Source organism: Daphnia pulicaria, chromosome 11 (genome assembly GCF_021234035.1).
Source record: "Daphnia pulicaria isolate SC F1-1A chromosome 11, SC_F0-13Bv2, whole genome shotgun sequence".
In the NCBI taxonomy this organism is placed as follows: domain Eukaryota; kingdom Metazoa; phylum Arthropoda; class Branchiopoda; order Diplostraca; family Daphniidae; genus Daphnia; species Daphnia pulicaria.
In genome coordinates, this window is record NC_060923.1 from 38,849 (window position 1) to 65,006 (window position 26,158).

A 26,158-nucleotide genomic window follows, 5' to 3' on the forward strand; every position below is an offset into this window, starting at 1 on the left:
CACTTTTACATGGTTCGCGCCCCTGGGGACACACACGGTGGCTACTACTCATTAGCCTTAGACTTTTTTGGCAGAATCGCCTATGTCACCCACCATTTAAGCGGTGTCTCCGAGATTCGAACTCGGCTCTACTGAATACTATTTCAGCGCACTTACCATTGTGCTAAGTGACATGTCGACCAACAAACATTTTTGCGACCACTATATTGGATTCCAGGCACTTGGTGCGGTCAATACGTATTTTTACTGTATAAAACATTTTTTGGACATGTATCTGGGACTTGTCCACCTCTCTCCGGGATAGCCTAGAGTTGGACCCACCGGGATTCGAACCCGGACATTCTGAACATGAGTTCAGCGCTCTACCAACTGAGCTAAGTGACATATCGACCAACAAATTTTTGATTAGTCACTATATTGGATCCCTGGCACTTGGTGCTATAACTGCATATATTTACGTTTTAAAAAAATATTTCTTAACGTAAATCCAACACTTGGCCGCTTGCTTTCGAGCCAACCGGACATGGGATCCTTCGGGAATCGAACCCGGACCTTCTGAACTCGAGTTCAGCGCTTTACCAACTGAGCTAAGTGACATATCGACCAACAAATTTTCGATTACTCACTATATTGGATTCTTTGCACTTGGTACAACCACTGCAAATTTTAAACACTATATGGGACGACAAGATCAAACCCGCAGAAATAAACGCGGCCGTACATATACCGGCTACGCCGGAATAAATGCTATGGCCTCGAAAGCAAATGGAAAATAAAACACCGGCTACGCCGGAATAAATTCCATGGCCCCAGTAGCAAATAGAAACGATCACTATTTTTCCATACAATCTTAAAACTGGCCCACCTAACCTGACAGGCAGTCTAAACATTAAAAATTGAACTTAGGAAAAATATCTGCAGAGATTTACAATGTAAAATACTTTCTTAACAGTAATCTAACACTTGGCCGCTTACTCTCGAGCCAGCCAAGTTTGGGACCCATCGGGATTCGAACCCGGACCTTCTGAACACGAGTTAAGCGCTCTACCAACTGAGCTAAGTGACATATCGATCAACAAATCTTCGATTAATCACTATATTGGATTCTTTGCACTTGGTACAACCACTGCAAATTTTAAACGCTATATTGGACGACAAGATCCAACCCGTAGAAATAAACGCTGCTGTACATATACCGGCTACGCCGGAATAAATTCTATGGCCTCGAAAGCAAATAGAAAATAAAACACCGGCTACGCCGGAATAAACTCTATGGCCCCAGTAGCAAATAGAAATGATCTCTATTTTACATATAATCTTAAAACTGGCCCACCTAACCTGACAGGCGGTCTACACATTAAAAGCCGAGCTTAGGTAAAATATCACAACACACCGGCGTCACCGGAATTAATTCTATGGCCTCGGAAGCAAATAGAAACGATTATTATTCTACATATAATCTTAAAACTGGCCTACCTAACCCAACAGGCGGTCTAACAATTCAAAATTTGAACTTAGGAAAAACATCACAACACACCGGCGTCGCCTGATTTAATTCTAGGGCCTCGGAAGCAAATAGAACCGATTATTATTTTACATATAATCTTTAAACTTGCCTACCTAACCTGACAGGCGGCCCAAACATTCAAAACCGGACTGAGGAAAAATATTACAAAACACCGGCGTCGCCGGAATTAAATCCTAAGGACTCGGAAACAATTAAAAACGATTAAAAATGTTACGATGACCCAACTACATCTTGAGACATGGCTAAAAATAGCAAATGTTAAAATAAACTCAAGAAAGCCGCCGAGCCTTGGCAAGATTTGAACACGGAGCGCCTGGATTCGGATCTGGAGCTCTACCAACTGAGCTAGATATCATGCCGGCTGAGGAAAAATTAAATTAACACTATATTGGACGACCAGGCCAAAACCTACAATCAAACCTGTAGCAACGAATCAGGCAAAATTCTTCAAAATCGATCCTGGCAAAGCTTGGAAAGCGACCAGATCAAACCTACATTAACGAATCAGGCAAAATTCTTCAAAATCGATTCTGGCAAAACTCGGAAAACGACCAGATCAAACCTACAGTAGCGAATCGGCAAAAAATTCCTCAAAATCGATTCTGGCAAAGCTTGGAAAACGACCAGATCAAACCTGCAGTAACGAATCAGGCAAAAATTCTTCAAAATCGAATCTGGCAAAGCTTGGAAAATATTTTCCAGCAACACAAAAAATACAAATACGGCATTTTTATTATCCGACGGTCGACAATTGGCCACCGGCAGCAAACCAGTGGGGAAAGCGGAGAAAGCTGAACTCCCTCGCGGACATTACGACCGCCCGGGATAGCCTTAGAGCCCGGGGGGATCAGGGAATGACGGGTTCGGCGAGAACGGTTACTCTTGCGCCTAGTACTCGGCCCGCTCAACCGGACCTTTTTAGACCAGACGATTCAGCTTAAATGAAAAGCTCACAATTTTAAGCCGAAAATGTATCCATGGGACACGCCGTAATTTCACGGCTCTTAGTTATTTTATAAAAAACATAAAAAAAAACCTTTCAAAAAAATATAAAATATGGACGACATATCTTGGATTAGTGCAACTTCCACATGAATCCAATACGGAATGTTCTAGAAGATTCTAGAACGTTCGGGAAGGTTCGAGAAAAATCCTCGAACGCCCGCGATTTATTAACTGACACTATTGTCTACCCAACCCACGGGGAATTCCTTACCCCCTGAACTTTAAACGCCACCGCTGCGAATCTGGGTATATAAACCCCCGACGTTTATCGTTCCTACATCATTCGACTACAAGAGAGCCAAGAACAAGCTCGTTCCGGAATAGTCTTCAAAAAAACTCCACTGTTTGGTATACGCTTTTTGTTTTTGATTTTCTTCATTTGTATCCAAATTAGTGCTCGTCTTGCGTCGTGTCTGGCTTCCCCAAGAGTCGGCACATGGCTTGCGGTTTTCTCTACTCCAACCAAACGTATCTTCCTTCACTTGAACTACCGCCCGACGCATCCACTACTGGACTCCGCAGCACCAGCAGCCCGGATCCACCTCCTGCCAGGACTTCCTTCCAGCCGAGGTGGAGCCGTATCCACCGAAGGAATATCTTTTTTCAACCGACGTCGCTCTTGGCCTGTCCGAAATCCTCGACAACCTCGTCGCCTCTTCTCTCTTCTTCAAGATCTTCACTCTGCAGGATCACCACGAAGCATCCAGCTTCCAATTTTGGATTTGTGTCCATCACCATCCAAAAGAAAAAAGGCATCCACCCTTTTCCTGGTCCGGTGTTCTATACACCCCCCAGTTTTGTATATTCCTGGCTTGGCACCTCGCCTCCCAGATGCAACCATAATTGGTTTAATTCCCTCTGAAATTCTCAGAGGCGTGTATGATTCCTGGGTAAAACCAGAAGACCGGCCACTCGGTATTTTTTACGACGAATTGCACTAAAATTGCACTCGTTTTATTAATAAAAACCAACATATTTTCAAATTATCGAAATATTCCTGGCTAACTTAGTCCAGATAATTGAACTTACATATTTTGCACTCACTGCACACATAATATATAGAACAACCCAGTAACCCGGACATCCGGAATATTCTACAACTTGCACCAAGTGCACTAGTATTAGAATTACTTTACAATATTTCTGGCTAACGGTGTCCAGATAACTAAATCAACGAATCACACCAAGTGTACACATCTTTATAAATGGTCAACAGGATCTAAACGATCTTAAAACTGAATAATAAAACAAGTCTTCTTCAGTCGAGACCGGGATTGGAACCACGACCCAAACTGTGGCCGCTCCTTTGGTGATGGGCCGCTGGCCACACGCCACCACCGACATTAGCCAAAAAACCAGTTGCTCATCTTCCGCTCATACTTCGGTATGAACGGATTGACTGAAATAAAACTGATTCCGCTACAATAGAGACGGACCACCCGGCTACCAAAAATAAAAAAGGTTTCCACCACAACAAAACAGACGTTGGCTTTTCGCCTCAGAACACTTTCGTGGACGTCTGACAGGGGAGGGAATATCCACGCCGTGCATGTGGCTCGGGTCCGTAAGGTCCCACAGTTTAGAGTCGTGCACCCGCCGTAACCTTAAGGAACCAATACCGTCCGCTACAACGGGTACCAAGATCCTCTCAGCTCGACTTCGGGCCGTCCATGAGCGTTTGATCACAGCATATGCCCCAGTGGCGGTAGCGGCTCCCCACTTTTACATGGTTCGCGCCCCTGGGGACACACACGGTGGCTACTACTCATTAGCCTTAGACTTTTTTGGCAGAATCGCCTATGTCACCCACCATTTAAGCGGTGTCTCCGAGATTCGAACTCGGCTCTACTGAATACTATTTCAGCGCACTTACCATTGTGCTAAGTGACATGTCGACCAACAAACATTTTTGCGACCACTATATTGGATTCCAGGCACTTGGTGCGGTCAATACGTATTTTTACTGTATAAAACATTTTTTGGACATGTATCTGGGACTTGTCCACCTCTCTCCGGGATAGCCTAGAGTTGGACCCACCGGGATTCGAACCCGGACATTCTGAACATGAGTTCAGCGCTCTACCAACTGAGCTAAGTGACATATCGACCAACAAATTTTTGATTAGTCACTATATTGGATCCCTGGCACTTGGTGCTATAACTGCATATATTTACGTTTTAAAAAAATATTTCTTAACGTAAATCCAACACTTGGCCGCTTGCTTTCGAGCCAACCGGACATGGGATCCTTCGGGAATCGAACCCGGACCTTCTGAACTCGAGTTCAGCGCTTTACCAACTGAGCTAAGTGACATATCGACCAACAAATTTTCGATTACTCACTATATTGGATTCTTTGCACTTGGTACAACCACTGCAAATTTTAAACACTATATGGGACGACAAGATCAAACCCGCAGAAATAAACGCGGCCGTACATATACCGGCTACGCCGGAATAAATGCTATGGCCTCGAAAGCAAATGGAAAATAAAACACCGGCTACGCCGGAATAAATTCCATGGCCCCAGTAGCAAATAGAAACGATCACTATTTTTCCATACAATCTTAAAACTGGCCCACCTAACCTGACAGGCAGTCTAAACATTAAAAATTGAACTTAGGAAAAATATCTGCAGAGATTTACAATGTAAAATACTTTCTTAACAGTAATCTAACACTTGGCCGCTTACTCTCGAGCCAGCCAAGTTTGGGACCCATCGGGATTCGAACCCGGACCTTCTGAACACGAGTTAAGCGCTCTACCAACTGAGCTAAGTGACATATCGATCAACAAATCTTCGATTAATCACTATATTGGATTCTTTGCACTTGGTACAACCACTGCAAATTTTAAACGCTATATTGGACGACAAGATCCAACCCGTAGAAATAAACGCTGCTGTACATATACCGGCTACGCCGGAATAAATTCTATGGCCTCGAAAGCAAATAGAAAATAAAACACCGGCTACGCCGGAATAAACTCTATGGCCCCAGTAGCAAATAGAAATGATCTCTATTTTACATATAATCTTAAAACTGGCCCACCTAACCTGACAGGCGGTCTACACATTAAAAGCCGAGCTTAGGTAAAATATCACAACACACCGGCGTCACCGGAATTAATTCTATGGCCTCGGAAGCAAATAGAAACGATTATTATTCTACATATAATCTTAAAACTGGCCTACCTAACCCAACAGGCGGTCTAACAATTCAAAATTTGAACTTAGGAAAAACATCACAACACACCGGCGTCGCCTGATTTAATTCTAGGGCCTCGGAAGCAAATAGAACCGATTATTATTTTACATATAATCTTTAAACTTGCCTACCTAACCTGACAGGCGGCCCAAACATTCAAAACCGGACTGAGGAAAAATATTACAAAACACCGGCGTCGCCGGAATTAAATCCTAAGGACTCGGAAACAATTAAAAACGATTAAAAATGTTACGATGACCCAACTACATCTTGAGACATGGCTAAAAATAGCAAATGTTAAAATAAACTCAAGAAAGCCGCCGAGCCTTGGCAAGATTTGAACACGGAGCGCCTGGATTCGGATCTGGAGCTCTACCAACTGAGCTAGATATCATGCCGGCTGAGGAAAAATTAAATTAACACTATATTGGACGACCAGGCCAAAACCTACAATCAAACCTGTAGCAACGAATCAGGCAAAATTCTTCAAAATCGATCCTGGCAAAGCTTGGAAAGCGACCAGATCAAACCTACATTAACGAATCAGGCAAAATTCTTCAAAATCGATTCTGGCAAAACTCGGAAAACGACCAGATCAAACCTACAGTAGCGAATCGGCAAAAAATTCCTCAAAATCGATTCTGGCAAAGCTTGGAAAACGACCAGATCAAACCTGCAGTAACGAATCAGGCAAAAATTCTTCAAAATCGAATCTGGCAAAGCTTGGAAAATATTTTCCAGCAACACAAAAAATACAAATACGGCATTTTTATTATCCGACGGTCGACAATTGGCCACCGGCAGCAAACCAGTGGGGAAAGCGGAGAAAGCTGAACTCCCTCGCGGACATTACGACCGCCCGGGATAGCCTTAGAGCCCGGGGGGATCAGGGAATGACGGGTTCGGCGAGAACGGTTACTCTTGCGCCTAGTACTCGGCCCGCTCAACCGGACCTTTTTAGACCAGACGATTCAGCTTAAATGAAAAGCTCACAATTTTAAGCCGAAAATGTATCCATGGGACACGCCGTAATTTCACGGCTCTTAGTTATTTTATAAAAAACATAAAAAAAACCTTTCAAAAAAATATAAAATATGGACGACATATCTTGGATTAGTGCAACTTCCACATGAATCCAATACGGAATGTTCTAGAAGATTCTAGAACGTTCGGGAAGGTTCGAGAAAAATCCTCGAACGCCCGCGATTTATTAACTGACACTATTGTCTACCCAACCCACGGGGAATTCCTTACCCCCTGAACTTTAAACGCCACCGCTGCGAATCTGGGTATATAAACCCCCGACGTTTATCGTTCCTACATCATTCGACTACAAGAGAGCCAAGAACAAGCTCGTTCCGGAATAGTCTTCAAAAAAACTCCACTGTTTGGTATACGCTTTTTGTTTTTGATTTTCTTCATTTGTATCCAAATTAGTGCTCGTCTTGCGTCGTGTCTGGCTTCCCCAAGAGTCGGCACATGGCTTGCGGTTTTCTCTACTCCAACCAAACTTTTACATGGTTCGCGCCCCTGGGGACACACACGGTGGCTACTACTCATTAGCCTTAGACTTTTTTGGCAGAATCGCCTATGTCACCCACCATTTAAGCGGTGTCTCCGAGATTCGAACTCGGCTCTACTGAATACTATTTCAGCGCACTTACCATTGTGCTAAGTGACATGTCGACCAACAAACATTTTTGCGACCACTATATTGGATTCCAGGCACTTGGTGCGGTCAATACGTATTTTTACTGTATAAAACATTTTTTGGACATGTATCTGGGACTTGTCCACCTCTCTCCGGGATAGCCTAGAGTTGGACCCACCGGGATTCGAACCCGGACATTCTGAACATGAGTTCAGCGCTCTACCAACTGAGCTAAGTGACATATCGACCAACAAATTTTTGATTAGTCACTATATTGGATCCCTGGCACTTGGTGCTATAACTGCATATATTTACGTTTTAAAAAAATATTTCTTAACGTAAATCCAACACTTGGCCGCTTGCTTTCGAGCCAACCGGACATGGGATCCTTCGGGAATCGAACCCGGACCTTCTGAACTCGAGTTCAGCGCTTTACCAACTGAGCTAAGTGACATATCGACCAACAAATTTTCGATTACTCACTATATTGGATTCTTTGCACTTGGTACAACCACTGCAAATTTTAAACACTATATGGGACGACAAGATCAAACCCGCAGAAATAAACGCGGCCGTACATATACCGGCTACGCCGGAATAAATGCTATGGCCTCGAAAGCAAATGGAAAATAAAACACCGGCTACGCCGGAATAAATTCCATGGCCCCAGTAGCAAATAGAAACGATCACTATTTTTCCATACAATCTTAAAACTGGCCCACCTAACCTGACAGGCAGTCTAAACATTAAAAATTGAACTTAGGAAAAATATCTGCAGAGATTTACAATGTAAAATACTTTCTTAACAGTAATCTAACACTTGGCCGCTTACTCTCGAGCCAGCCAAGTTTGGGACCCATCGGGATTCGAACCCGGACCTTCTGAACACGAGTTAAGCGCTCTACCAACTGAGCTAAGTGACATATCGATCAACAAATCTTCGATTAATCACTATATTGGATTCTTTGCACTTGGTACAACCACTGCAAATTTTAAACGCTATATTGGACGACAAGATCCAACCCGTAGAAATAAACGCTGCTGTACATATACCGGCTACGCCGGAATAAATTCTATGGCCTCGAAAGCAAATAGAAAATAAAACACCGGCTACGCCGGAATAAACTCTATGGCCCCAGTAGCAAATAGAAATGATCTCTATTTTACATATAATCTTAAAACTGGCCCACCTAACCTGACAGGCGGTCTACACATTAAAAGCCGAGCTTAGGTAAAATATCACAACACACCGGCGTCACCGGAATTAATTCTATGGCCTCGGAAGCAAATAGAAACGATTATTATTCTACATATAATCTTAAAACTGGCCTACCTAACCCAACAGGCGGTCTAACAATTCAAAATTTGAACTTAGGAAAAACATCACAACACACCGGCGTCGCCTGATTTAATTCTAGGGCCTCGGAAGCAAATAGAACCGATTATTATTTTACATATAATCTTTAAACTTGCCTACCTAACCTGACAGGCGGCCCAAACATTCAAAACCGGACTGAGGAAAAATATTACAAAACACCGGCGTCGCCGGAATTAAATCCTAAGGACTCGGAAACAATTAAAAACGATTAAAAATGTTACGATGACCCAACTACATCTTGAGACATGGCTAAAAATAGCAAATGTTAAAATAAACTCAAGAAAGCCGCCGAGCCTTGGCAAGATTTGAACACGGAGCGCCTGGATTCGGATCTGGAGCTCTACCAACTGAGCTAGATATCATGCCGGCTGAGGAAAAATTAAATTAACACTATATTGGACGACCAGGCCAAAACCTACAATCAAACCTGTAGCAACGAATCAGGCAAAATTCTTCAAAATCGATCCTGGCAAAGCTTGGAAAGCGACCAGATCAAACCTACATTAACGAATCAGGCAAAATTCTTCAAAATCGATTCTGGCAAAACTCGGAAAACGACCAGATCAAACCTACAGTAGCGAATCGGCAAAAAATTCCTCAAAATCGATTCTGGCAAAGCTTGGAAAACGACCAGATCAAACCTGCAGTAACGAATCAGGCAAAAATTCTTCAAAATCGAATCTGGCAAAGCTTGGAAAATATTTTCCAGCAACACAAAAAATACAAATACGGCATTTTTATTATCCGACGGTCGACAATTGGCCACCGGCAGCAAACCAGTGGGGAAAGCGGAGAAAGCTGAACTCCCTCGCGGACATTACGACCGCCCGGGATAGCCTTAGAGCCCGGGGGGATCAGGGAATGACGGGTTCGGCGAGAACGGTTACTCTTGCGCCTAGTACTCGGCCCGCTCAACCGGACCTTTTTAGACCAGACGATTCAGCTTAAATGAAAAGCTCACAATTTTAAGCCGAAAATGTATCCATGGGACACGCCGTAATTTCACGGCTCTTAGTTATTTTATAAAAAACATAAAAAAAACCTTTCAAAAAAATATAAAATATGGACGACATATCTTGGATTAGTGCAACTTCCACATGAATCCAATACGGAATGTTCTAGAAGATTCTAGAACGTTCGGGAAGGTTCGAGAAAAATCCTCGAACGCCCGCGATTTATTAACTGACACTATTGTCTACCCAACCCACGGGGAATTCCTTACCCCCTGAACTTTAAACGCCACCGCTGCGAATCTGGGTATATAAACCCCCGACGTTTATCGTTCCTACATCATTCGACTACAAGAGAGCCAAGAACAAGCTCGTTCCGGAATAGTCTTCAAAAAAACTCCACTGTTTGGTATACGCTTTTTGTTTTTGATTTTCTTCATTTGTATCCAAATTAGTGCTCGTCTTGCGTCGTGTCTGGCTTCCCCAAGAGTCGGCACATGGCTTGCGGTTTTCTCTACTCCAACCAAACGTAACCTAACCTAACCTAACCTAACCTAACCTAACCTAACCTAACCTAACCTAACCTAACCTAACCTAACCTAACCTAACCTAACCTAACCTAACCTAACCTAACCTAACCTAACCTAACCTAACCTAACCTAACCTAACCTAACCTAACCTAACCTAACCTAACCTAACCTAACCTAACCTAACCTAACCTAACCTAACCTAACCTAACCTAACCTAACCTAACCTAACCTAACCTAACCTAACCTAACCTAACCTAACCTAACCTAACCTAACCTAACCTAACCTAACCTAACCTAACCTAACCTAACCTAACCTAACCTAACCTAACCTAACCTAACCTAACCTAACCTAACCTAACCTAACCTAACCTAACCTAACCTAACCTAACCTAACCTAACCTAACCTAACCTAACCTAACCTAACCTAACCTAACCTAACCTAACCTAACCTAACCTAACCTAACCTAACCTAACCTAACCTAACCTAACCTAACCTAACCCCACGGGGAATACCGCATAAACGTAGGTAACGAATCGGTAAAAACCTACAAAATCAACCCTGGCAAAGCTCGGAAAACGACCAGATCAAACCAGCAGTAACGAATCAAGCAAAATTCTTCAAAATCGATCCTGGCAAAGCTTGGAAAATATTTTCCAGCAACACAAAAAATACGAAAACGGCATTTTTTAATTATCCGACGGTCGACAACTGGCCACCGGCAGCAAACCAGTAGGGAAAGCGGATAAAACTGAACTCCCTCGCGGACATTACGACCGCCCGGGATAGCCTTAGAGCCCGGGAGGATCAGGGAATGACGGGTTCGGCGAGAACGGTTAATCTTGCGCCCAATACTCGGCCCGCCCAACCGGACCTTATTTAGACCAGACGATACAGCTTAAACAAAAAAGCTCACAATTTTAAGCCGAAAATGTATTCATGGGACACGCCGTAATTCCACGGCTTTTATTTATTTTACAAAAAACATAAAAAACCTTTCAAAAAAATATAAAATATGGACGACATATCTTGGATTAGTGCAACCACCACATGAATCCAATACGGAACGTTCTGGAAGATTCTAGAACGTCCTGGAAGGTTCGAGAAAAATCCTCGAACGCCCGCGATTTATTAATTGACACTATTGTCTGCCCAACCCACGGGGTATTCCTTACCCCCTGAACTTTAAACGCCACCGCTGCGAATCTGGGTATATAAACCCCCGACGTTTATCGTTCCTACATCATTCGACTACACGAGAGCCACGAACAGCTCGTTCCGGAATAGTCTACTAAGTATCTTTTTGCACTTTTTGGTATACCTTTTTGTTTAATTTTTTTGTCGTATCCAATTAAGTGCTTTGTTCGCGTCGTGTCTGGCTCCCCCAAGAGTCGGCACATGGTTTGCGGTTTTTTACTACTCCAGCCAAACGTATCTTCCTTCATTTGAACTACCGCCCGACGCCACAGCCACTGGACATCGCAGCACCAGCAGCCTGGATCTACCTCCTGCTAGGACCATCCTTCCAGCTGAGATAGAGCCACACCCACCGAAGGAGCCTTTTTTCAACTGACGTCGCTCCCGGCCCGTCCGCAATCCGAGACAACGCCGTCACTTACCTTCTCTTTACTTCATAAACAATCTCACTCTGCAGATTTGTAACATTGGTTACACGGCCTGGTATTTAATAATAACCCGCCCACTCGAAACACAGAAACCTGGTTTCTTTTTTATCCTGGCCTGGTGTTTAACACACACCTCCCAGTTGATTTATTTATCTATCCTGGCCCGGTGTTTAGCACACACCCCCCAGTGGAATCATTTTTCGGCTAAGCGCCAACCGGGATTCGAACCCGGGTCTCCTGAAACTAGAATCCAGTGCTATACCGACTGAGCCAAACCTCTTGTCCGACGGTTACAAATATAAAAATGTCAACGGATTAACACTTCAATTAAGCACCATTACCACAATTAACGAATGCCAGACTGGGCAACGGTGCAAGCAGCAGCATACAGCTCCCATTGCAAAATCATTTTAAGAGTGCCACTACCAGCACGGGAACACCGCTCTGCTTACTATTACCAGTTACATCCGTCGATTGCGATCCGCAATAAATATATCCTGGTCATCCCAACCGATTCGGGGGATTCAGCAATCTTCCACCGCTTCTACGCCAGTGACCAGCATAAATCAAGATACGGTTGCAGCAGATTATATAACATCTCACTCAAAGGCAACTGGGGTTTTTTCCTACCCCATCAAGGAAGCCAGTGGTACGAATACCTCACAATCCCAAAAACTCACTGGGTATTCGACGGACTTTGGGCCCACCCAAAAGAAGGACTAATCTCAACTGAACAACTACGCCGTGACCCCCAAATAATCTGGGAAAATCAAATACCGGTTCCTCCACACGACACAGAAAGTGAATCGGAAACCGAACACACATACCGTGGCGAAAACCAATCAGAGGAAGACGAAATTAACCTGGAAGAAGACGTCCCCAACTGCTCCGATTACCACGAAGCTGAACCGGAAGCCGTAGATAATTTATTCCGCCACTACCAGGCAGGGACAATTACACCCACAGTAATTTCGGAAACATTGGAATCGATTCTAGGTAGCTCAGGTAGCTCGACCAGTATCCCGTCTCCGGATTTACTTAATACATACGTTGAACAACTCATTGAGGTTGACGAACCCTACAGGGCGATCCTTCCAGAGCTGGGACAACTAGCAAACATAAGCCCTCCAGCGAGACCAAATTCCGACGACTTGCTGCAACCACCGCTATCACAGTCAACATCACCGGTAGAGAGACCAAACTCTCTCCAAATCCCAAGTTTCCAGCCACAAACAGCTTTTCACAAAACAAGCACACCAATGGATCGAATGGCCAACCTTCACATGCACCTGAAACAAACAGGCTTTGTAGCAGGTAGCTCACAACACCCTATACGAGCGGAAACTACCACTCCACATCCGGGTATAAATCCCAGAATGCTTTCCGACCAACGAATTCGGGAACTAGGCACATTGGATGCACAATTATCAAACCTGGAAACCGCCATTATTAGAAATAACAATAAATTGAGCGATGGGCGCCCCCCGATCAGCTTCACGGGTACCAAAATTCAAAGTCCGAGCCCCGAATTGGTACTCACGGACGACTTACTCACAGAGTTTAACACAATCGCATTGGCAGCAATGACAAAAATGTCGACTCTACTCATAGACGCACAATTAAAAGCTATGTCCACAATCTGGGAAAACAGAAAGGATCTCTTAGACCAATGGAAGCCCGACGAACAAGAAATAGAGGCCGCCAAAAAATTCGAAGCCTCTCGCACTCACAAGGAAACGGTCTTTAAAACCAAGCCAATAGCGGGCGGTAAAACAACATATAAATTCGAAGACCAGGAAAAAGGCATCGCGTTTGTCCCGGCGTTGGAAATCCCATCTGGAAACCGACCACCATCCACAAAAAATATCACACGCCCGCGGAGGCCTCAAACCCCGCCAAGGGATCCCGAGCGCTACACAGGAGCTAGACCACGCTCTACATCGACTCGCGCCCGAATGGACCGGCAAAAATACGGCGCCCAAGACGAGGACTCCGACCAGGAAAGACCCAGGTTTAACCAGCATCGTAATACAAGATTTTTCCAGCCGCACCCAAACTAACAAAGAGGCGACGGCACCACCGAAGGACAAAATTACGTAAAATCAAAACAACTACCAAAACAACAGATATAAACGATTTTGTCCTCAATGATGCCGAAATAAAAATCGGAACCGGCTTAGCCGAATTATTACACAAAGGTCTCTCCTTTATCCCTACTCCTACAAAGAAACAACCGACACAGATAAAAAATGATCTGCAACGACTTAGGCGTTCACTCAACCTTAAAATATACTGGGGCCTCAGAGGAAACCCCTCATTTCCTAAGTCACTGCTATCCAAACAGTGGAAATCCACATGGGAACCTCCAGAATACATCAAATTCACGGAAATATGGCAAGAAACATATAAAAAACTAGCTTCAACGGATATGACTCGCAGTAATCTATCGGAAGCTGGTAGAAAAGCCTGCGAAGAGCTTCACAAAGCAACGGAGGCTTACACCCTAAAAGCCGACAAAGGTGGCAAAACAGTCACCTGGTCTAAAAACAATTATATAAAGGAAGCCCAACGCCAATTATCGGACGAAAAAACATACCGGGAGCTCTCCAAAGAAGAAATGCAAAAAGAACTTATCACACTTGCTACGGATAGAGACGCACTGGCAAAACTCCTTTTGCGCGATAAATTTATATCGAAAAAAGATTTTAACAACATCAGGAACCGACCACCAAAAGCCTCAGCCATCTATTTTCTCCCGAAAATACACAAAGAAACTAGAGCGGACACAAACACTTTCGCAGGGCGACCAATCCTAGCGGCCATGGCTAGTACAACAAGAGATTTCGACCTCTTCCTGGCCGATCTAACGGAACCACTATTACGGTTAATCCCAGGCTCACTTCAAGACACAACAGCTCTTATTAACGACCTGGAATCTCTAGGGACACTCCCGGAAGGTTGCTCTCTCTTTTCTGCCGACGTGGTCGGTCTCTACCCCAGCATACCCTGGGAAGAAGGGATTAAGTCAGCAACACAATTTTATGCCGCAAACTTCCACATACTGCTCCATGAAGCACAGGCAAATAACAGATTGCGACCACCCAACCCAAGATTATTTAGACACATGCTAACACTTGTGGTTAAGAAAAATATCTTACATCTGCAGAACCAGCAGTGGTTCCACCAACTGAGTGGCACAGCCATGGGCTGCTCCATCTCAGTGTACTTTGCAAATACATTTATGTACTACAGAACGGCTCACCTACTCAATAACCCACCTCCAAGCCTCATTTATCTAGGGCGATACATCGACGACCTGATTGGGATATGGAAAGGGGATAAAAATGAAATAATACCAGCCTTTGACGGGGTAGTAGACGAAGCATTAAAACTCACATTTGTGATATCTGATGAACCACTGGAAGCATTGGATCTCAAAATATCCATCAATCCTCAAAATTCGTTGGACTTTAAACTCTTCAGAAAGCCAACGGATGGTCACCAATACGTACATTTCACCTCAATGCACCCACCGGCATTGCTTAAAAGCATCCCATACTCACAACTCCTGCGTATACGACGTAATACCACACACATTAAGGATTTCGATAACGAAGCCGCAATGTTATTACAAAGACTCGACAGGAGGGGTTATCCGGCCCATCTACTATTAACAGCCTTCAAAAAAACACTATATAAAAGGAGAAGAACTCTGTTACACCCATCCAGGCCCAATCAAACTGAAGAGGGATTTACCTTTATTACAAAATACGATCTAGGAAAAGAAAAAACCACAAGAAAAGCACTCAACTACCTGTGGAAAGAAATATCCAAGGAATTAGAAATATACAACACCTACATGGAAAATCAAATACCATTAGATCCACCGCGCATAGCTTACCAAGTGGCCAAAAGAATAGGCGACGGGTTAGGAAAACAATATAAACAAGGAGCACAGGACAACCCCCCTCCTTGAAATAATGGAGCTGGCAAGCCATCTTCCGCCTATGTAGCATAGACGGACAGACTGGAATAACCAGGCATATTTCAGGAGGACCTTGAACGACGAGCCCAGGGATCGAACCCGGGTTGTCGGTATGCGTTGCCAGTGTGGTGGCTACTGACCCACACGGCACATCATTTTCTAACTCAGTTTATGTTTCCGACCAACTAATCCTGGATGCTGACACCCTCTTTCTTTCAAAGCTCAGAATATTATGAACCACATAATTTATAAATAACACATATAAAAACAGACGCGGCTTTTCGCCTTAGAACACTTTCGTGGACGTCTGCCAGGGGAGGGAATATCCACGCCGTGATTGTGGCTCGGGTCCGTAAGGTCCCACAGTTTAGAGTCGTGCACCCGCCGTAACTTTAAGGAACCAATGCCGTCCGCTACAACGGGCACCAAGATCCTCTCAGCTCGACTTCGGGCCGTCCATGAGCGTTTGATCACAGCATATGCCCCAGTGGCGGTAGCGGCTCCCCACTTTTACATGGTTCGCGCCCCTGGGGACACACACGGTGGCTACTACTCATTAGCCTTAGACTTTTTTGGCAGAATCGCCTATGTCACCCACCATTTAAGCGGTGTCTCCGAGATTCGAACCCGGCCCTTCTGGATACTATTCCAGTGCACTACCATTTGTGCTAAGTGACATATCAACCAGCTAACATATTTGTGACCACTATGTTGGACTCTAGGCACTCTGAGCCTTAAACACATTTGTTTCTGGGATAAAAACATTTCTTGGACATCAATTGGGACCAGCCCACCTGGTTCCATGATAATCTGGAATTGGACGCACCGGGATTCGAACCCGGACGTTCTGAACACGAGTTCAGCGCTCTACCAACCGAGCTACTTGACATATCAACAAATAAACTTTTTGTTAGTCACTATATTGGACTTCGGGTATAACCAAGGTAAACTTCAAAATACGGGAATAACATATAAACGTACGTGCTTGTACACATGCCAGTTGCACCGGAATAAATTATATGACCATCGAAACAAATCGAAACGACTACTAAAGGTCATTACATATAATCTTTAAACTGGCCTACCTAACCTGACAGGCGGCCTAAACATTCCTGGATCTAGGAAAAATATCACAGAATACCGGCTCCGCCGGAATAAAATCCTACGACCTCGGACACAAATAGAAACGATTATTATTTCACATATAATCTTTAAACTGGCCTACCTAACCCGACAGGCGGTCTAAAAATTCCCGGATCTAGGTCAAAATATCACAGAATACCGGCTCCGCCGGAATAAAATTCTACGACCTCGGACGCAAATAGAAACGATTATTATTTCACATATAATCTTTAAACTGGCCTACCTAACCTGACAGGCGGTCTCAACATTCCCAGATCTAGGAAAAATATCACAGAATACCGGCTCTGCCGGAATAAAAATTCTACGACCTCGGACGCAAACAGAAAAGATTAGATAATCTAAAATTGGATCCACTGGGATTTGAACCCGGACGTCCTGAACACGAGATCAGCGCTCTTCCAACTGAGCTACTTGACATATCAGCCAACAAACTTTGTGTTAGTCACTATATTGGACTTCTGGTATAACCAATGTAAATTTCAAAATCGATTCTGGCAAAGCTTGAAAAATGAAACCTGCAATAATCGACCTCTTTTCGGGATAATCTGGAATTGGATCCACCGGGAATTGAACCCGGACGTTCTGAACACGAGTTCAGCGCTCTTCCGACTGAGCTACTTGACATATCAGCCAATAAACTTTTTGTTGGTCACTATATTGGACTTCTGGTGTAACCAATGCAAATGTAAAAATACAGGGAATACCGCAGATACGTACGTGCCTGTACACATACCGGTTGTGCCGGAATAGATTATATGGCCGCTGAAATAAATAAAAACGACTACTAGTTTTTTACATTTAATCTTTAAACTGGCCTACCTAACCTGACAGGCGGGCTAAAAACATTCAAAACCGGATTTAGGAAAAATATCATAGAACACCGGCGTCGCCGGAATAATTCTATGGCCCTAGACGCAAATAGAAACAATTATTATTGCACACATAATCATCGATCCTGGCAAAAACTTGGAAAACGACTCGATCAAACCCGCAGTAACGAACCAGGCAAAATTCTTCAAAATCGATCCTGGCACAACTTGGAAAAATACCAGACTAAACCTACAGTAAAAGAATCAGTAAAAATTATTCAAAATTGATCCTGGTAAGGCTTGGAGGACGACCAGATCGGTTCTGCAGTGGCGGACCCACCGGGATTCGAACCCGGACGTTCTGAACACGAGTTCAGCGCTCTACCAACTGAGCTAATTGACATGTCGACCAATACATTTTTTGTTAGTTACTATATTGGACTTCGGGTATAACCAATGCAAATTTCAAAATACGGGGAATACCGCATAAACGTAGGTAACGAATCGGTAAAAACCTACAAAATCAACCCTGGCAAAGCTCGGAAAACGACCAGATCAAACCAGCAGTAACGAATCAAGCAAAATTCTTCAAAATCGATCCTGGCAAAGCTTGGAAAATATTTTCCAGCAACACAAAAAATACGAAAACGGCATTTTTTAATTATCCGACGGTCGACAACTGGCCACCGGCAGCAAACCAGTAGGGAAAGCGGATAAAACTGAACTCCCTCGCGGACATTACGACCGCCCGGGATAGCCTTAGAGCCCGGGAGGATCAGGGAATGACGGGTTCGGCGAGAACGGTTAATCTTGCGCCCAATACTCGGCCCGCCCAACCGGACCTTATTTAGACCAGACGATACAGCTTAAACAAAAAAGCTCACAATTTTAAGCCGAAAATGTATTCATGGGACACGCCGTAATTCCACGGCTTTTATTTATTTTACAAAAAACATAAAAAACCTTTCAAAAAAATATAAAATATGGACGACATATCTTGGATTAGTGCAACCACCACATGAATCCAATACGGAACGTTCTGGAAGATTCTAGAACGTCCTGGAAGGTTCGAGAAAAATCCTCGAACGCCCGCGATTTATTAATTGACACTATTGTCTGCCCAACCCACGGGGTATTCCTTACCCCCTGAACTTTAAACGCCACCGCTGCGAATCTGGGTATATAAACCCCCGACGTTTATCGTTCCTACATCATTCGACTACACGAGAGCCACGAACAGCTCGTTCCGGAATAGTCTACTAAGTATCTTTTTGCACTTTTTGGTATACCTTTTTGTTTAATTTTTTTGTCGTATCCAATTAAGTGCTTTGTTCGCGTCGTGTCTGGCTCCCCCAAGAGTCGGCACATGGTTTGCGGTTTTTTACTACTCCAACCATTCGACTACACGAGAGCCACGAACAGCTCGTTCCGGAATAGTCTACTAAGTATCTTTTTGCACTTTTTGGTATACCTTTTTGTTTAATTTTTTTGTCGTATCCAATTAAGTGCTTTGTTCGCGTCGTGTCTGGCTCCCCCAAGAGTCGGCACATGGTTTGCGGTTTTTTACTACTCCAGCCAATCGAACCCGGGCCTCCCGTGTGCCTCCTGGAGACGTTCCAGACGAGCCATATGATCACACTAACGGAATCATGGCTTAGATACTCATATTACGAACCATATAATCTACAATGAACATATACATAAAAACAGACGCGGCTTTTCGCCTTAGAACACTTTCGTGGACGTCTGCCAGGGGAGGGAATATCCACGCCGTGATTGTGGCTCGGGTCCGTAAGGTCCCACAGTTTAGAGTCGTGCACCCGCCGTAACTTTAAGGAACCAATGCCGTCCGCTACAACGGGCACCAAGATCCTCTCAGCTCGACTTCGGGCCGTCCATGAGCGTTTGATCACAGCATATGCCCCAGTGGCGGTAGCGGCTCCCCACTTTTACATGGTTCGCGCCCCTGGGGACACACACGGTGGCTACTACTCATTAGCCTTAGACTTTTTTGGCAGAATCGCCTATGTCACCCACCATTTAAGCGGTGTCTCCGAGATTCGAACCCGGCCCTTCTGGATACTATTCCAGTGCACTACCATTTGTGCTAAGTGACATATCAACCAGCTAACATATTTGTGACCACTATGTTGGTCTCTAGGCACTCTGAGCCTTAAACACATTTTTTTCTGGGATAAAAACATTTCTTGGACATCAATTGGGACCTGCCCACCTGGTTCCATGAGAATCTGGAATCGGACGCACCGGGATTCGAACCCGGACGTTCTGAACACGAGTTCAGCGCTCTACCAACCGAGCTACTTGACATATCAACAAATAAACTTTTTGTTAGTTACTATATTGGACTTCGGGTATAACCAAGGTAATCTTCAAAATACGGGAATACCATATAAACGTACGTGCTTGTACACATGCCAGTTGCACCGGAATAAATTATATGACCATCGAAACAAATCGAAACGACTACTAAAGGTCATTACATATAATCTTTAAACTGGCCTACCTAACCTGACAGGCGGTCTAAACATTCCTGGATCTAGGAAAAATATCACGGAATACCGGCTCCGCCGGAATAAAATCCTACGACCTCGGACACAAATAGAAACGATTATTATTTCACATATAATCTTTAAACTGGCCTACCTAACCCGACAGGCGGTCTAAAAATTCCCGAATCTAGGTCAAAATATCACAGAATACCGGCTCCGCCGGAATAAAATTCTACGACCTCGGACGCAAATAGAAACGATTATTATTTCACATATAATCTTTAAACTGGCCTACCTAACCTGACAGGCGGTCTCAACATTCCCAGATCTAGGAAAAATATCACAGAATACCGGCGCTGCCGGAATAAAAATTCTACGACCTCGGACGCAAACAGAAAAGATTAGATAATCTAAAATTGGATCCACTGGGATTTGAACCCGGACGCTCTGAGCACGAGTTCGGCGCTCTTCCAACTGAGCTACTTGACATACCAGCCAACAAACTTTGTGTTAGTCACTATATTGGACTTCTGGTATAACCAATGTAAATTTCAAAATCGATTCTGGCAAAGCTTGAAAAATGAAACCTGCAATCGACCTCTTTTCGGGATAATCTGGAATTGGATCTACCGGGAATTGAACCCGGACGTTCTGAACACGAGTTCAGCGCTCTTCCAACTGAGCTACTTGACATATCAGCCAACAAACTTTGTGTTAGTCACTATATTGGACTTCTGGTATAACCAATGTAAATTTCAAAATCGATTCTGGCAAAGCTTGAAAAATGAAACCTGCAATAATCGACCTCTTTTCGGGATAATCTGGAATTGGATCCACCGGGAATTGAACCCGGACGTTCTGAACACGAGTTCAGCGCTCTTCCGACTGAGCTACTTGACATATCAGCCAATAAACTTTTTGTTGGTCACTATATTGGACTTCTGGTGTAACCAATGCAAATGTCAAAATACAGGGAATACCGCAGATACGTACGTGCCTGTACACATACCGGTTGTGCCGGAATAGATTATATGGCCGCTGAAATAAATAAAAACGACTACTAGTTTTTTACATTTAATCTTTAAACTGGCCTACCTAACCTGACAGGCGGGCTAAAAACATTCAAAACCGGATTTAGGAAAAATATCATAGAACACCGGCGTCGCCGGAATAATTCTATGGCCCTAGACGCAAATAGAAACAATTATTATTGCACACATAATCATCGATCCTGGCAAAACTTGGAAAACGACTCGATCAAACCCGCAGTAACGAACCAGGCAAAATTCTTCAAAATCGATCCTGGCACAACTTGGAAAAAATACCAGACTAAACCTACAGTAAAAGAATCAGTAAAAATTATTCAAAATTGATCCTGGTAAGGCTTGGAGGACGACCAGATCGGTTCTGCAGTGGCGGACCCACCGGGATTCGAACCCGGACGTTCTGAACACGAGTTCAGCGCTCTACCAACTGAGCTAATTGACATGTCGACCAATACATTTTTTGTTAGTTACTATATTGGACTTCGGGTATAACCAATGCAAATTTCAAAATACGGGGAATACCGCATAAACGTAGGTAACGAATCGGTAAAAACCTACAAAATCAACCCCGGCAAAGCTCGGAAAACGACCAGATCAAACCAGCAGTAACGAATCAAGCAAAATTCTTCAAAATCGATCCTGGCAAAGCTTGGAAAATATTTTCCAGCAACACAAAAAATACGAAAACGGCATTTTTTAATTATCCGACGGTCGACAACTGGCCACCGGCAGCAAACCAGTAGGGAAAGCGGATAAAACTGAACTCCCTCGCGGACATTACGACCGCCCGGGATAGCCTTAGAGCCCGGGAGGATCAGGGAATGACGGGTTCGGCGAGAACGGTTAATCTTGCGCCCAATACTCGGCCCGCCCAACCGGACCTTATTTAGACCAGACGATACAGCTTAAACAAAAAAGCTCACAATTTTAAGCCGAAAATGTATTCATGGGACATGCCGTAATTCCACGGCTTTTATTTATTTTACAAAAAACATAAAAAACCTTTCAAAAAAATATAAAATATGGACGACATATCTTGGATTAGTGCAACCACCACATGAATCCAATACGGAACGTTCTGGAAGATTCTAGAACGTCCTGGAAGGTTCGAGAAAAATCCTCGAACGCCCGCGATTTATTAATTGACACTATTGTCTGCCCAACCCACGGGGTATTCCTTACCCCCTGAACTTTAAACGCCACCGCTGCGAATCTGGGTATATAAACCCCCGACGTTTATCGTTCCTACATCATTCGACTACACGAGAGCCACGAACAGCTCGTTCCGGAATAGTCTAAGTATCCTCCGCCTCTTTTGGTATACCAAACTTTTTTGTTTAATTTTTTTGTTAAAATGTATCCAAAACAGGTGTTTCTGCTCGCGTCGTGTCTGGCTTCCCATAGTCGGCACTTGGTTTGCGGAATTTCGCCACTCTACCCAACTTCTCTTCCTTCACTTGAATTACCGCCCGACGCCTTAGCCACAACTGGACATCGCAGCACCAGCAGCCTGGATCTACCTCCTGCTAGGACCATCTTTCCAGCTGAGATAGAGCCACACCAATCGAAGGAGCCCTTTCTACAATTGACGTCGCTCCCGGCCCGTCTGCAATCCGAGACAACGCCGTCACTTACCTTCTCTTTACTTCTGGAAAAACCTCATTCTGTAGGTCGATAACACAAACCCACTTTTTTTTCTGTGTTGCATTCCTGGCCTGTGTATTGTACACTCCCAGTCGAATTTTTTACTCTTTCCTGGCTTGGCAATACGCCCCCAGTTGATAAACCCTTTACATATTTTTTGATAAAAATATTGTGTACTCTGTACCATAAAAATTAAAATTAATTGTTTTTAATAAAACACCCCTCTAATATAGAGAGAGAACCCAGGATGGCCCACACGAACGAAAACATCATCAGAGCAGAGGCCATTGTAAAAGACTGCTTCACTGCCTCGCTCCTAGCCGGAGATCGGAACGGCATCCGCGAGAGACTCTCCCGGATTCTCCCAGCAGGAGCTTATCCACTCTGCAACCTCCGGAGCGGATATGATCCTACCCAATCCGGGCCCTCCGGATCTGGATATACAACTCGACATCAACCCATGAGACGCCGGGGAGCTCCATATGGAGCCAGACCTCCACCATCCATTCCGATGGCTTACCTCTCAGTCGCCCAGCGAGACGAACTGCAACAACTGGAGCAAGAAAAAAGCAGACAAATATTAGCCCGGGCTGAAGCACGGGAAGCTGGCAGCTTCATCGCTCAAGAGGAGCGCCGACTGGCTACCATGGCGAATATCAATCTACAACAGGCCGAATTGGACCGCCAAAAAGCGGCTCTCCAACGTCCACCATCATTCATCCCTGGAAAACGGAATGCATTCAGCCCAGGGCAGCAAACGTCATCACTGACTCCACAGATCCCACTGCTAAAAATTACAATTCCGGCCACTTCAACTACGGATGCTGAAAGCCAACTCCTTGCATCACCAAGCAAGGATGTTACAATGAAAGACAAAATTTCTGATCGGTCCGAAGAACTTTTTGGCCGGAATACACCACTTACCATTTCTGATGATGTAACACTCACAAAATAACCAAAAAAATAATAAATGGCACTAGCAACAACTACCTTGTTCACCCAATGCATTGATTCTATTACAAAAAAGCAAGTGTCATGGTAGCCCGGTACTGACCGGGGAGGTCTTCCCCAGTGGGGTGACCCCGTTCGGCATCACTGGGCGTCCCCAGGAGGCTTCGCCCTACCACAGCACCTGCATGTCGCAAGTCCCTGATCAATGGGATACACTGGCGATCCCGGGAATCGAACCCGGAATGGCGGCGTGCCCCGCCAGCTGGCTAACCATCAAGCCAGACGACATATCGGCCAATAAACTTTTTTGGCATATCTTTTGCCGCGACCACAAGTATTAATGAAATACGAATTAAAAACCAAGGATCTCGAGTGGAGAGACTCTGACGTACCCGGGGATCGAACCCGGTGCGTCGGAGTGCCTCGACGGCTCGCTACCAACTGAGCTATACTGCATACTACTTGGGCAAACTTTTTCAACATAACTCTTTTGGCTATGAGAATCAGCAGTAGATGTGTCATATCGCCCTCTGCGACAACCCAGACCACACGGTCGGCGGCTGTAGGCCTCCCCCAACTGAGGCGGAGCCTTATTTATCGATGGAGCCTTTTGCGGCACCAACGTAGCTCGTGGCCTGACTGCAATCCTAGCCCCACTCGGCGAGAGAGGGCTTCGGCATCAGCAGCTACCGGGTATCGAACCCGGGCCTCCCGTGTGCCTCCTGGAGACGTTCCAGACGAGCCATATGATCACACTAACGGAATCATGGCTTAGATACTCATATTACGAACCATATAATCTACAATGAACATATACATAAAAACAGACGCGGCTTTTCGCCTTAGAACACTTTCGTGGACGTCTGCCAGGGGAGGGAATATCCACGCCGTGATTGTGGCTCGGGTCCGTAAGGTCCCACAGTTTAGAGTCGTGCACCCGCCGTAACTTTAAGGAACCAATGCCGTCCGCTACAACGGGCACCAAGATCCTCTCAGCTCGACTTCGGGCCGTCCATGAGCGTTTGATCACAGCATATGCCCCAGTGGCGGTAGCGGCTCCCCACTTTTACATGGTTCGCGCCCCTGGGGACACACACGGTGGCTACTACTCATTAGCCTTAGACTTTTTTGGCAGAATCGCCTATGTCACCCACCATTTAAGCGGTGTCTCCGAGATTCGAACCCGGCCCTTCTGGATACTATTCCAGTGCACTACCATTTGTGCTAAGTGACATATCAACCAGCTAACATATTTGTGACCACTATGTTGGTCTCTAGGCACTCTGAGCCTTAAACACATTTTTTTCTGGGATAAAAACATTTCTTGGACATCAATTGGGACCTGCCCACCTGGTTCCATGAGAATCTGGAATCGGACGCACCGGGATTCGAACCCGGACGTTCTGAACACGAGTTCAGCGCTCTACCAACCGAGCTACTTGACATATCAACAAATAAACTTTTTGTTAGTTACTATATTGGACTTCGGGTATAACCAAGGTAATCTTCAAAATACGGGAATACCATATAAAGGTACGTGCTTGTACACATGCCAGTTGCACCGGAATAAATTATATGACCATCGAAACAAATCGAAACGACTACTAAAGGTCATTACATATAATCTTTAAACTGGCCTACCTAACCTGACAGGCGGTCTAAACATTCCTGGATCTAGGAAAAATATCACGGAATACCGGCTCCGCCGGAATAAAATCCTACGACCTCGGACACAAATAGAAACGATTATTATTTCACATATAATCTTTAAACTGGCCTACCTAACCCGACAGGCGGTCTAAAAATTCCCGAATCTAGGTCAAAATATCACAGAATACCGGCTCCGCCGGAATAAAATTCTACGACCTCGGACGCAAATAGAAACGATTATTATTTCACATATAATCTTTAAACTGGCCTACCTAACCTGACAGGCGGTCTCAACATTCCCAGATCTAGGAAAAATATCACAGAATACCGGCGCTGCCGGAATAAAAATTCTACGACCTCGGACGCAAACAGAAAAGATTAGATAATCTAAAATTGGATCCACTGGGATTTGAACCCGGACGCTCTGAGCACGAGTTCGGCGCTCTTCCAACTGAGCTACTTGACATACCAGCCAACAAACTTTGTGTTAGTCACTATATTGGACTTCTGGTATAACCAATGTAAATTTCAAAATCGATTCTGGCAAAG

The 26,158-nt window shown here is 44.5% G+C and overlaps 1 protein-coding gene across 1 annotated transcript; it reads left to right on the forward strand.

Moving 5' to 3' along the window:
* The first annotated feature begins 22,739 nt into the window (after positions 1-22,739).
* Positions 22,740-23,994, forward strand: LOC124315847. The gene is made up of 2 exons (XM_046781552.1): positions 22,740-23,030; positions 23,242-23,994. The coding sequence occupies exon 2, from the start codon at positions 23,256-23,258 to the stop codon at positions 23,961-23,963; it is 708 nt and encodes a 235-aa protein (XP_046637508.1). The 5' UTR covers positions 22,740-23,030; positions 23,242-23,255; the 3' UTR covers positions 23,964-23,994.
* Positions 23,995-26,158: the final 2,164 nt, after the last annotated feature.